At 37.5% G+C, this 13,972-nt stretch overlaps 2 protein-coding genes across 11 annotated transcripts in view; both read left to right on the top strand.

Annotated features, from left to right (window-relative positions):
• Nucleotides 1-3,714, top strand: part of EHBP1 (EH domain binding protein 1) — a 428,910-nt gene extending 425,196 nt beyond the window's left edge. For all 9 annotated transcript variants that reach the window (XM_075596145.1, XM_075596151.1, XM_075596150.1 and 6 more), the window contains 2 exons: nucleotides 2,159-2,273; nucleotides 2,641-3,714. In XM_075596145.1, coding sequence (XP_075452260.1) covers nucleotides 2,159-2,273; nucleotides 2,641-2,731 — 206 coding nt within the window. In that variant the 3' untranslated portion in view covers nucleotides 2,732-3,714. The remainder of the gene's footprint in view (nucleotides 1-2,158; nucleotides 2,274-2,640) is intronic.
• Nucleotides 3,715-9,212: 5,498 nt separating this feature from the next.
• OTX1 (orthodenticle homeobox 1) overlaps nucleotides 9,213-13,972 on the top strand; it is an 11,798-nt gene continuing 7,038 nt past the window's right edge. The window contains exons 1-3 of one of the 2 annotated variants that reach the window (XM_075596143.1): nucleotides 9,227-9,295; nucleotides 11,252-11,306; nucleotides 11,680-11,915. In XM_075596143.1, the coding sequence (XP_075452258.1) occupies nucleotides 11,819-11,915 (97 nt within the window). In that variant the 5' untranslated portion in view covers nucleotides 9,227-9,295; nucleotides 11,252-11,306; nucleotides 11,680-11,818. Of the gene's footprint in view, nucleotides 9,296-11,251; nucleotides 11,307-11,679; nucleotides 11,916-13,972 lie in introns of both variants that reach the window. The other variant, XM_075596144.1, reaches the window with a different exon arrangement.

Genomic DNA, 13,972 nt, shown 5'->3' with positions numbered 1-13,972 from the left:
CTGTGTGTCCAATGTGAGAGGGGTGGGTCAGGAGTACATTGCAGATTCCTGCGGCACTGAAGGGGTTGAATTACCTACTTACACCTTTGCCCATGATGTAGTTATTATGAAATTATTTTAAGGCAGGATGTTGGTAATTCTTTGTACCTCCATGAAATCGCCACTGGCTTGTTAAATATCTCCCCCCGCTACCCCCAAATAAATGGCAATGTTTAGCTGTGCCATTGATACAACTGCTTGTTAGGTGCATTTAAATAAGCGTTATGCTGACAGCATTCTTAACGAGATATAACTTAGAATACAACTGAGAACATTCTTGTATGATATTCCACATTTCATTGATTTCAACTTTAAAAGAAATGCATGAACCAATTAGCATTTCCCTTTCAAGTTATTGCAAGGCATATGGAGCACAGTGTGAAACGCCTCAAACTGTTACCAAATAGCTAAAAAGAAATGAGTGCCTTGTAATGGGCCTTGGGCCTGCCTTGGAAAAATGGTTCTGTTTAACTGTAATACTCTGCCAGCTTTCTATTGTGCCCTCCTATAAGGAGGGAACCCCCCGTTCTGCACACGTGGAAGAAATTACTACAGCAAGGAATTAAACCAGGGACCATATAGGGGTCACCCTGCAGTATTATTAAAGAAACAGTTGAAATATTCCAGGTATCCTTAACTCTTAAGGTCAGTGCACATCAGTGCAAATGCAGCGTGAAACCTGTTGCTAACTATTAAGATCTAGTTTATCCAAGTGCCTTTGTTCAGCCGGTTAGTCAGAAAAACAACACACTGTTGGGCACAAGCAATACCTTTATTGGCTAAAATGCATGTCTTTATATGTAACTTTCATGTTAAGGTGACAGAGCTTCATTATTGAGAGCAGTAATGTTGGTGTGTGTGTGTGTGTACAAATCTGTATATATGTATTATATATATATATATATACATACACACACACACACACACACACACACACACACACACACACACACACACACACACACACAATACGATACTGTGTGGACGAATGTCAAAGGCAGCACTCCAGAAAGTAGTCAAAAAAAAGAATTGTATTAATGAGACGTCAAATCCAACGTTTCGGTCCTACATGCGGGACCTTTCTCAAGGTGATGTGAATACAGAGTGCAATAGACCACATACAATTCTTTTTCTGACTACTTTCTGGAGTGCTGCCTTTGATATTCATCCACATGGTATCGTATTGCCTATTTTGCTCTTATAGGATTTGCACCCACCACTGTTTACCCGACGGAGTGCCTTTATTCTCATCTACTGACTATATATATATATATATATATATATATATATATATATATATATATATAACATACGATACCGTTCGCACGGGAATCAGCAGACAGCACTCAGGTTTGTAAAACATAAACATATATTGTAGATTAAATTACACAAATCACCAACGTTTCGGACCCACAAATGGGCCCTTCCTCAGGGTAATAATGTTAGTGTGTGTGTGTACAAATCTGTATATATATGTGTTATATATATATATATATATATATATATATATATATATATATATATATATATATATATATATTACAGTGTTCGACAAACCTATACATCTGCACGCCCCGGGTGAGTGGATTTAACATTGTGGCGAGCTCCTATTGGCCCAAGCAGCACACGTGTGTTACTAGGTGGCGAGTAGATTTTTTTTGTTCGGCGAGTAGATTTTTTGGTGATTTGTCGACCACTGTGTGTGTGTGTATATATATATATAGATATATATATAGATATATATATAGATATATATAGATATATAATATAGATATATAATATAGATAGAGCCAGTCAGCACACTGATACAAAGCATGAGGCAGATGCTAGTCCCATAGAGATAAACAGCATAGTTACCAGTCCGTAAACTAATAAAGGAGACAGCATACAGCAAGGGGTAATCCAAAAAAGATGTATTCAAAACACACTGTTACACGAATGCCAATATATGTTACACGAATGCCAATATATGTGTATATGAAGCCATAACAGAGTGGAAAATATGACTACGTACTGTACCATAACTCCATTTGATATCATTAGAATCATTGTAAAAAAAAAAAAATGTTTAGTCCCTCAGCAGTGATTTGGTTAATTGTGCTAAATTGTGTTTCTGTAGATTGGCAAAAAACAGAAGCCCAGAAGAGGAGAGAGCAGCTCTTACTGGATGAACTGGTTATTCTGGTTAATAAGCGAGATGCTCTGGTCAGAGATCTGGATGCCCAGGAGAAACAGTAAGACCATATCACCTAAGACACCACATGATTTGAACACCTGATTTGTTCTCATCACCCATAGAAGAGTGAAATGTTTCACAGTCATATTGTGGGTCACCTGAACACTCTAGTGCATAAGTGGTAGTTTAACAATGCAGCTCCAACCCTAGCCTCATAACACTAGTAATATTGCAATAATATCCAGTTGTTTTGTGGGGGGGAGGGGGGATTCTGCATGTGTAGAGATCCCACTTCTTGCACCACACATCCTGCCCTGAACATCAGCCCTACAAAGGTGGCATTGATTGTATACATAAAGCAAGATCTCCCTGCGTGTGCTCATGGAGTTTGGGGGAGTGACCTTTGCCTGCATCTGACTTTACAGAGCTGAAGAAGAGGATGAACACTTGGAAAGAACCCTGGAGCAAAACAAAGGCAAGATGGCCAAGAAGGAAGAGAAATGTGTCATCCAGTGACTGCTGCAAGGGAAGGGTGACACTTCTTCAATGACCACCCCTCTGTGCAATTTTTTTTTTAATTATTATTGTGACGGGCCCTGAGTAAGATAAAGAAAATACTGCACTCTGTAAGGAATGTTCTGAACCAAGTCACCCAGTTCAGCCAATTTTAATGTTTTTATTTTATTATCTGCATCCGTTTTTTTTTTTTAATAATTTTTATTCAAACTAATGCTTCTCACAGTGATTACACTAGTGCGATCCAGTCCCCTATGCTATACACTCTGAGGCTGGGTACAGCAAGGTTAATAACGTTAAAGATGGCAACCTTGATCACGAGGGGTAGTGGCCTTGGACTGGTCCAAGAGTTTATACATGTCAGCTGCTTATCAGGAGGTTGGTATAGTGGGGAGGGGCCTGAAGGCAGCGAATATTGTTTTAATTGAGCTATAGAGGAGAGATAATGTCTAAGCTATCTTTATAAATGGTCTCATCAAGTCCTGACACTTCTAATATCTGTAAGCTCCCTACATTTAAATTGAATAGTATCCATGCAACGAATTATATCATTTGCTATATTTACAAGTGTTTTATTTGAGCGGCTGTTTTACATTTTATTCTTGAAAATATAATATAAATGAAGATTGTGTGTGTTCTTTTCGGGAGAGCTGTCCCTCATCCTAGCTTACTCGGTCAGCAGTCCCTTCCATGTGACGTTTGGCTCCAAGGACTGTGTCAGTTTACATTTCTTCATCAAAGGCTTAACCTTTTGTGGGAGAAATCTATTTATTCTACAGTGGAACCTAAACATTAGCTTACAATGCTGTTAATATTTATTTCTGCAAGCCAATTCCTGTCTGTCTTATGCCACTGAGTGCAGGTATCGGATACTGTTTTCTGTTAGCATATGCAACCTGTCATACTTGTGGAACACGTCCTGTTTATTTATTACAATACTGTCATTTACAATTTCCAATAAAAGCCGAATCTTTCTTACAGTACTTCTTGCTAATTGTCTTTGTCAAACTGATAATAATGAGTGTATATGTCTTTACAATACCGTGCGTTAATATATTTGTGCATGAAGAATATATACTTTTTGACCAGTAACTTTATATCTAAAAGATGTTTAATATATATATATATATATATATATATATATATATATATATATATATATATATATATATATATTAAACACATCCGTGATTTTTAATTCATGTAAAATACATTTAATTAATGCAGATGCTAATGTATTTGATGGCTCTGAAACAGGTTTTTACCACGGTGCAAATATTTCTTTGTATTCAAGTCTTGAAATTAATTCGTTTTCACTGGGGAGTATGAAATAACTGCAAATTGTAAGATCTCACTAAGCACAATAACTGTTTCACTTAAGATGTGAGGTTTTTTAAATTTATTTATGTATTTTAAGAAGAACAATACAATTTTAGAATTTAAATATGAAACCTAAACTGATATTGGGGGAGTCTGTTTTGCCTTTTAGAAATATATAAGGAAACCTTCAAATATTTGCCACATCTAAATCCAACAATGCCACATTATCACATTGCTAAAAGCATTACTTAATAGATACATTGTATATCAAACAAGCCGTGTGTTCCTGCCCTGCTCAGACTGCTGTGCCTAGCGGATGAAGAGATGCTGCAATAAGTGGGGGATTTACAACTAATATTCATGTTTCATTAACAAATACTTCACATCTAACTCCGCTGTCTGAGCAAGTTATATTTATCTTTGTCTTCATTGCATCAACATACTCACCACCTTAAGTTGTCTATATAGACCTGTGATATCATATGCATATAATGTCATTAATAGGTACACAGCATCCCTCTATCTTTCTGCTGTAACTCTGTACTACAGAACTTTTTAATAATATCCCTGGCCTCTTTCTCCCATTTTACTCTTCCCTTGTCTCTGTTTCAGTTTTTCTGCTTTAGTTTGTGATCCATTCTGCCGAATGACTTAAAACCCCAGAATCTGTAAAAAGCCAAGTGCTTTCCCTTTTTTTGTTGTTGCCTTAATGTAGGTTAATGCGGTTTATTGGTAGTGAGATTAGAATGTATTCATTTGGGGACAGCATATGTTGACTCTCACAATCGCTTTTGCTGTGAGAATTGGATGCGGTGCCTTTTCCTAATGACACAAGCCTCGGAGATTCATTGCTGCTGCCTTCAATATGATTACAGAGTGAAAAATAAGTTTTGACAGCTGACGTCCTCTCTGTCCCCTTTAGTACTTTCAAATTAATGTTTCTGATCTTCTCAGCTTGGAATCCAAAGTAGTGCGCTGAACACAATAAAACCACCAACATGTATGCGTGATCTTTGCAAGTGAGAAATATTGTGTGTGTGTGTGTGTGTGTGTGTGTGTGTGTGTGTGTGTGTGTGTGTGTGTGTGTGTGTGTGTGTGTGTGTGTGTGTGTGTGTGTTTAAAAAATATATATATATAGCGTATGTGTATATACATACATACACACACAGTTTTTACTTTTAAGTATATTGATTTTCTCAACTAAAAATGGTATATAAATATATATAGATATATATTCTATATATATATATATATATATATATAGAATATATATTTATATATATATATATACATACACACATACACACACACACACACACACACACACACACACACACACACACACACACACACACACACACACACAGGGAGCAATATAGACATACCATATTTTAATTGTAATGTCAAATTTACATTGCCTATTGTGGATAATCGCTTAAATCCCTCATATCTCCTACAGTAACTTTACAGCATGGGAGATGGTAGATACCGTAAACATGCTGTAATTGTTTAGTTTAAAATGAGCAGAGACTGCACGCGTGAGTAACAAAAACAGAACTTGATTAAATAGGAACACTGTTTATTTTAGAGAAACACACAAAAAAATACTGTAGTAAACTTTACACTCTGGGGAGTAAAAGTCGTTGCCTGGTTCTGATGTGTGAGCATCACATTGAGACAGCAGATATAAATGGTCACAAGCAGTTGATATTTGAAGGAACTAAAATCCACAAAGAGAAAACGGGGAGATATAAGGAGGAAGGATCCGAAGGGGGTGTCAATGGCTGAATTATTATTATTATTTGCTCTTCTCCCTCCTGGTTGTTAAACTTCACAGGCTCTGTCTTCTACATCTTCTGCATATCATAAAACACAAGAAATACTACAGCAAGTAATTTCAGGATAGACTATTTTTCTCTCTCTTCTCTGCCTTACCTTTCTTAGTATTAGGACACAGGATTGCTGTGTTTTCTCTTACACAAGCAGCCCCCAACAAAACCAGAATAAAAGAAAAGGGAGTCAGGGGTTCTGCCCCTGCAATTTGGAAACTTCATGAACCATCATCCGGATCCAAGGCCAAGGCGCATGAAAGAGCCCCTGGGGAGAGCAGGCAGTTTTTTTTGTTGTGGAGTCGGTCATCCCTGCAGAGGAGAACTGTGCGGAGCCTCGCAGAGCAGGACCTGCCCAAGTCTTCCAGGTGTCAGCTGAATCCATGTCCTGATATGGGGTGTGTATTAGATTAGGTGTGCAGCAGATCACCTTCGGTAGATCACAGGTTTCAGTATGTGTCATATATATATATATATATATATATATATATATATATATATATATATATATATATATACATATATATACATATATACATATATATATATATATATATATATATATATATATATATATATATAAAAAAAATATATATATATATATATATAAAAAATATATATATATATCTCACAGCATACTATAGCTCATCTCTTAGATACCGGCACCGTGTCTGCTCCTTTAGTTCCTGGCTTTCTCATTTTATCTACTCCTTTGTGTCCAGGAGCCAGCTAACCAGTCACCACAAATCCTGCTACAATTTTCACTGCTTCAGACAGACTAAACTTTTGTGGGGTTTTTTTTTCCCTCCCTTCCCTTCTGCTCCCCCCCTCGTTTTTAAACTTCCCTTAATCCGAGGTTTTATGGGCTGAGGCATTAAGAAAATTCGCCTGCAATTTGGGATTAGACAAAATACTCTTATTACAAAAAGGGTTAGTGCTACTTGATACCTTCATATTTGTACAGAGCTGATCAGATCAGCCTGAGCCTAGATTCCAACCGCAAACAGTAAATCTGCCCCATTCTCCTTCTGGAGAGGGCTATTTTATTAGGGGAGAGGGCTACAGCCCAGTACTGTTTGTGCACACAAATGTACATTTTATCTCAAAATAAAAATAGTTTACAAAAATAACGTGAATGATCCTTTGGGGCGGGGGGGGGGGGCTTTTCTTCCAGGTTGAAGCACTTTTAATACATGAAATAAATAGAAAACACACTTGCTTTATTTACATTTTTTTAAACAAATTCCAGCAAATGGAAAACGTATCTAGAGAAGGGATGTGAATGTTGAGACACTAAAAAAAAAAAAAGAAGAAGAAAAGTGAGGCTTTTGAAAAAAAAAGTTCCAAAAGAGGATTTTGGGGGGTAATTCTTTTTGTGAATGGGCCGCGGTGTCTTTGTTCTTAGGGAAAGTGCCTGCGTATAGATGACTTTTGTGGACTACAGAAAGATCTCGTACACCCCCCTTACCTCTTGTCTTCTTCTCCCCCCTCCCCAACCTACCCTTCCTTTCATGAGATGTCCCCCCTCGTGGTCCACCCCAAAAAAAAAAAATGTAATTTTGTTCGTCTAGCGGTCACTTTCTTTGAACATTAGCTCGCTTTCAGTTCCAACTTCAATTAGAAGGAGTTGATTTTGAGAGATCAACAAAAGGACCGAGCAAAGCCTTATTAAAGGTCCTCTAAGAAGATCTGGCGGATCCTTTGAGGAGCAGGAGAAGGCATCAGTGCCACCTCTATGAGCACTGCCCCATCAGGGAAACCGGTTCATCTCAAGCCATGGGCCCCTGCATCATAACCCACCCGTGACACCTGAAGGTGCTAACTAGGAAAGTGTGAGCTGAAGGTGCTAACTAGGAAAGTGTGAGCTGGGGGGGGGGGGGATGGAAAAGATTTGCGATTTTAACCGTGGACATTTAAAGTAGGAAATGATGTACATTTTTTTGCAAGCGATCTGTGGGACAGGAAAACTTTTCTCTTGATCCGTAAAAAAAAAAAGATTAAAAAGTATCATAAAAACGACTTTTAATGTCCTCTTGCAATATTAGGTCATACTGCTGACAAAAATTTGCTCTATTATTAATTTTTTACTCAACTATAACTATTAATATTATTGCATTCTAACCACACTTGTTTTTTTTGTTAATTTTACTAGGGTTTAAGATTCCCCCCCCCCCTCTAAAAAAATATTTAGAAAACGATATAGCAGAAAGAGGAACAATACTGTTTAAAAAGTTGGATTCAAACACTTCACACTGAATTCTCAAATTAAGGCGACAGAAATATGAGAGAATATAATCTGTTTTTACTCTTTGTACCTGTTCTAATTTTCGTTAGACTGCTTGTTAAATTATTGCATCTACTTGTTGTTATAACAATAATTTGTGAGAATATGCCGAAAACAAATAAAAGCAAAAAAACTTCCAGTGTAATGAGTTATTTACTTTTTTTTGTAAAAAAAATAAAATAATTTAATTATTTACTTCGCTTTTAATCGGGGAGAAAGAAAGACAACTTTGAATCCTTGTTATGTTCAGGAAAAAAAAATGTTTAACATGTTATAATTATATTCTTGTAGACCCTGGGCATTTGGGACTCTATATCCGATTGTATCCGTTTAAAACATTAACACAAATATTAGACAAAATTGCGAGTATACTGTCATGTTGGTGGAAGATGATATTGAACACAGAAATACGAAAGGAACAGAAAAATGTGTTTGAAAAGTGCTGTAAAAGTGGATCAACTTGTTTCCTTCAAAACTGACTGAAAAGCAAAATAATTACAGAAAATCTTTCCCCAGTGTAGAAAAAAAAAAAGTTTGATTTCTTTATTGAAAGAAAAAAAAAACAATTCCCAAATTCCCCTCTTTTTTTAATTACCCGGCTGCTTTTTCAGGTGCTGGCACCGCTCACAGCACGTTATGTCCCCGAGCTGGAGGAAAAGTTACACTTTATTCTGTTTTATGTATTATTATGTTGTATTTATTTTTTTAATGAACACTAAAATGTAGCCCTTTAATTACAGCCAGCGCTTGCCTGCTTGTTAATGATCTGTGCATTGCCTCGGTGTGTTATGACTGTATGAGTGTGTGTGTGTTATAGTTGCACAGATGCAGTATATCTCTCTCTCTCTCTCTCTGTACTTCTTGCTCTCTCCGCACAGCTCCAGCAGCCTGGGCTTGTTCAGTGCTGGGGGGAGGGGGTAGGGGTAACCCTTCCAACTAGCTCTGCCAATTGGCTGGGGCGCGTGTCACTCTCGGGTTCCACAGCCGGTGATTGGCCAAAGCGCACGGTTACGCAGCCTCCCCCCTGCTCACTCACAAGGGGTAGGGCAAGAGGAAGGTGATCAATCTTCTTCAGTCTGCATTTCCAATCACCTAAAGCACCGGGCGCGGGACAGCTACTCCTCCGACAAGGTAAATCACTTGATTTATTCCCCTTCTCCCTGGGCTGCTCCTGCCAGACTCTCACTGCACAGGCCTCTCCCCTCACACTAACTTTATCCTGTAGGTGGAAGCAGGAGGAGGGGGGGTGGGATCAAGGGCTTGTTGTGTTGGGACCATCCCCTTGCAAATAATAATAATAATAATCAAAAAAATTAACGAGAATAAGCCAACAAAATACAACAATAATTACAAAATAAACTGGCAAAAACACCAGCAGAATATTTCCTGAATAACCCAAGACACAGCACAGTCTGTTGCAAAGTGTCCTGTGACTTGGAAGTGGCTCCCCCACCTTGTGCCTGAGATGTGGTAGAGAGGCCTGAGCTCTCGCACTCAGTGCATGGTGCTGGGGGTCGGATCTATCCGGAATAAAAAGTCTCTGCACTCCAGGCACAAACCTGAGTTGTATTTGTTTATTTTCCTAATAATTCCTTCTTTTGGGACTTCCTCTCGCTCACCTTTTTTTTTTTTTTAATTTATTTATTTATTAGTTTATTTTTTTTTGCCTTTCTCTTTTAATGGAGGCAGGTTGACAGTTTCTCACCTTAATTGATCTCAGATGTAGGTTTGTTTTCTGTGTCTCTCCTCCTACCTGCTCAGTATTATACAACAGGGCAGGTAACACTTGCCAAAAATACTTTTATACACAGATCATTCTGTCTTCTCCTCCAGGGATTTTGTCCTAAATCTTAACATGAAAAGTGTGTCGTTTGGTTGTTTGATCCACACGTTTGTTTATTTTGAGGTACATAAAGTAAACGGAATACGTTGCATGTGTTACCCTATTTCCTACCCGGTAACAGACGGGTCTGTTTGGACTTGAATAATACCTGTATTACTTGTACTTTTTCTGAGTGCAGATCTGGGTTAACCACGGGGTGATTTATCTGATAATCTCTGCCGATCCTAATTGTCGGGGTGGGTTTTGCCACTTAATTTTTAGTGACACTTTTTTTTTTTTGTGGTATTTCTTCCCTGGGGAGGCTCCCAGCTTTATTGGTAAATTTGATCCCAGTATTCCTGCCTAAGATGAGAACAAAAAATGAAATGGATTAAAAAATAAACCTCCACTTTTCCAAACTCCTGTGTCTGAGAAATGTGTTCTGTTCTCCTCTCTAAAGCTTGCACCCCACCTTTAGTGGGAGATATGGCAATGTGGTATTTGTGCTGGGATTTTCTCTAATGCTGACTGGAGGAGGTAATTGTGGATACATTTGGTTCGGCAAGAAACCTACATTAGCTTTATCAATAGATCCCGCCTGCAGAAGGAGTTCTGCAATAAATAAAAACGAGTTTGGCTAGACTTCTTGTAAAACAGGACACATTTCTATTATGTTAGTTGAAGACAATAATAACTTTTGGATGATTTTAAAAAAAATGCCCAGCGCGCACATTGTTTAAAATGATATTTTCTGTTCATTTGCTGCTTTGTTTAAACGGGGAACACGTATCAGAGTTTCAAAAAGTACAACCGGAATAAACCTGGATCTGCTGTAGGCCAGACATGTATCCCTAACCTTAGCACAACTGTCACACTACTTTATTCCAAGGAGCAAAACACAAACTTCCCTTGTCTGCAACTAGTTTAACAGTGTTAAAGAAAAGTCACAGTACTGCTTAGTAAAATATCTAGTTGTATCCCTATTAAATAGATAACTTCGTGCACTTTTAAGTAGTATAATTCACTAAACCGCAGCTGACCGTAAATACAAAATAACAAGGTATTTCAGTCTTTTTACTTATTTTGTTGCCCTATAACGTGATAATAATTATCGCCTGTTATTGACGGGGTTATTGTGGACTATTTTCGACTGTGTATGTATTTACTCTGTTTTTCGGTTATAAAACATTCATTAATGTGTACAATATGCAACTTACAACTAAACACAAGACTAAACTAAAGGTATTTTATTATTTCCCCTATAGACACAGCACCAAGCCCAGTCCTCATACCTTCCCTGCAGGCTGTTTAATGTCCCAGGTGAGGGAATAATCTCTCGCTTGTTTAGTTCACCTAGAAAGTTAACTTCCCACCGTTGTCTTGTTTTTGAGTTGCACATTTTGGGGGTTTAATTCCAAATGCTGGATGTGTAGATTTTAGCTCCTGCGAAGCGTATTTGAAACATAAATCCGGCATCATACTTTGGGGGGAAAAAAAACTATTTTTCAATTTCTTTTAAACACCCCCGCAATTATATGTATAATCGTGTACGTGGAAGTGGTGACGCTTTACCGGGTGATTTATGTAAACGGTGCATCTATATATCGCTTTACTTATTCCAACGTAGTTTAAGTTTTATATTTCAAACTCGTTATACACTATTTGAAATATTAAAATACTGTTTTTGTTGTAGCTGTCTGTTTGATCCGTCTTGGAGGAAAGAGAGGAGGAATATAGAAGATTTTTTTTATTTTTTTTTAATAAAAAAAAAAAAAAAAGAGAACCTCCATTCTTTTTGGATACTTTTGGGGGAACCCTAAACAGCCTTTAGTATGATGTCATACCTCAAACAGCCCCCCTATGGCATGAATGGATTGGGGCTGACAGGACCTACCATGGATTTGCTGCACCCCTCTGTGGGGTACCCAGGTAAGACCCCCATACAATCCCCCCCCCCACCACCCTAACCCTGCAACACCTGAGATTAGAAGCACCCGAACTACCTCATAAACGGAAGCTGATCTGAGCAGAAATCTAGGGACAATTCAGGCCACATTAGCAAGGGGCTGATAATACCACACTTAAAAATGACCATTGTAATTACTGAGGAAATAACCAACATTTCGGTGAGAGATTTCACAAGCCCCATTGATGTCCTCTTCTGAAATATGAACAGATTTAATTTCCTGGTATAGTATTTGTGTTTTTTTCAAGTTGTTATAATTATTAGATTTCCTCTACGTGTGTGTTATTATTATTAATATTAATGGATGGGGGGCGCTAACGGTTTGCTAGGAAAGTTTCCCAACCTCCTGTTTCATTGTTTATATTTATTGATCTCCGATGCAAATATTCCCCAAAGTTACATAGCTAAGCGCAAATAATTTTTCACTTGCATTTTGAACGAGGTATTCTGTATATTGTGGGATTGTTCTATCAAACCTTGTTATTTTCTTGGCAATATTTAAGTTAAGTGTGAGTCCTATAGGATTTTATATTTAAATACGTTTTGGATCTTTTAAAAAAAAATGTTTAAAAAAGTTTTGTACGTATGAAATGTTGTATATTTTGTTGTTGTTCTAATACAATATATTACCCAGTGGGGAAACATTTGTGGCACCATTTCAATGAAGGGCAGCAGTCATTTGTAACAGGGTGCACAGGCCTCTTACACCATTTAAAAATATGTATTATATGATTAATGTATACGAATAGGCATAATTAATTATTTGTATTGTATCTTCGAAAAGTCGTTTATTTTAAGAGTAATGTGTATTTCATTAACATCACACTTCCATAACTATATATGTGAAAATGACAAAGTTCACACATCAATATAAACACCATAATAAAAAGAAGGGAAAGTCCTACATAAGTCTTCTTACCTGAGCATGTGCTCACTATCCGCAAACTTCTAAACATGTGAGCGCTTACATGTTCCACTGTCACAGGTACATGTGTGTGTGTGTGACTATCAGATATTCATGTCGAAAAAGAAATACTTTGTGTAGATCTGAATTGTGCTCACCAGTTCAATTTATATATCTATATATCTCAAAATAGTGAGTGCGAATGCTTCTATGTGTATATATACCCATTTTATTTCACGGTGGGGTCACTGCAAATTATAGCACCAGATTTGTTGAACAAAAAAATACGGTGAAAAACAGGAAGAAATCGGATAAATAGTGTGCACTTTTTTTTTTTGTCCCAGTTCTGCAATTTTTATTTAGACCTTGAACAATATCACTAAGTCTGCCCTCTTCCTTTCCCTCCGCTGCGTCTTCCTCTACCACCCTCGACCCAGGTCTCTTTGCCACTCGTTTTCAGATTTAAGGGTTAATAATGACTTGTTGAATCAGAACACACCTGCTGGATGTCTGGTCTGTAATGCATCGTGTATGGCCTTGTAATGCTTTTTTGTATTAAGATGTTTAATGCTGGTGGGGGTGGGAAGACTGCAGTATCCCACAAGAATATTTGCCCCCTCACCCTAGTATGGGTGAGCTGCTTGTGGTTCAATACACATCCAGTGGGGGGAGATGCAGAATAAAGGGTTTGATTTGTAGTCTCAATATAACCTGTATTGGCCCAGGATATCAATGTGTATGTAGCGTGTGTAACATCTATATATTTATGTAGATATATACACTTTTTAAAAAATATATAATATAATTTATATGCGCTGAGTGTAACACAAAATAAACTTCTTTGGCATATTTACTTTTGAGAAGATATATAAGAAAAAAGACACTGCACTGTTTTGGAAAAACCTACCCCAATGCAATTCCTGATCAAGCTGTGATCCCCATCACATACACCGCCTTCCCCACGCCTTAGTCTGTTTAGGGGTGCACGGTGCTATTTAAGAACCCCTTTAGGCTCTGGATCCCATGAACGTGGCTATCTCAGTAATACTGAATTTGCATAAAAGTGAGTCTTGGTGTAAAAATAAATGAAAGGCCAGTGCATATTGTATTGGAGGA

Source organism: Ascaphus truei, chromosome 4 (genome assembly GCF_040206685.1).
Source record: "Ascaphus truei isolate aAscTru1 chromosome 4, aAscTru1.hap1, whole genome shotgun sequence".
In the NCBI taxonomy this organism is placed as follows: domain Eukaryota; kingdom Metazoa; phylum Chordata; class Amphibia; order Anura; family Ascaphidae; genus Ascaphus; species Ascaphus truei.
This window is presented reverse-complemented; position numbering and strand designations above follow the sequence as displayed.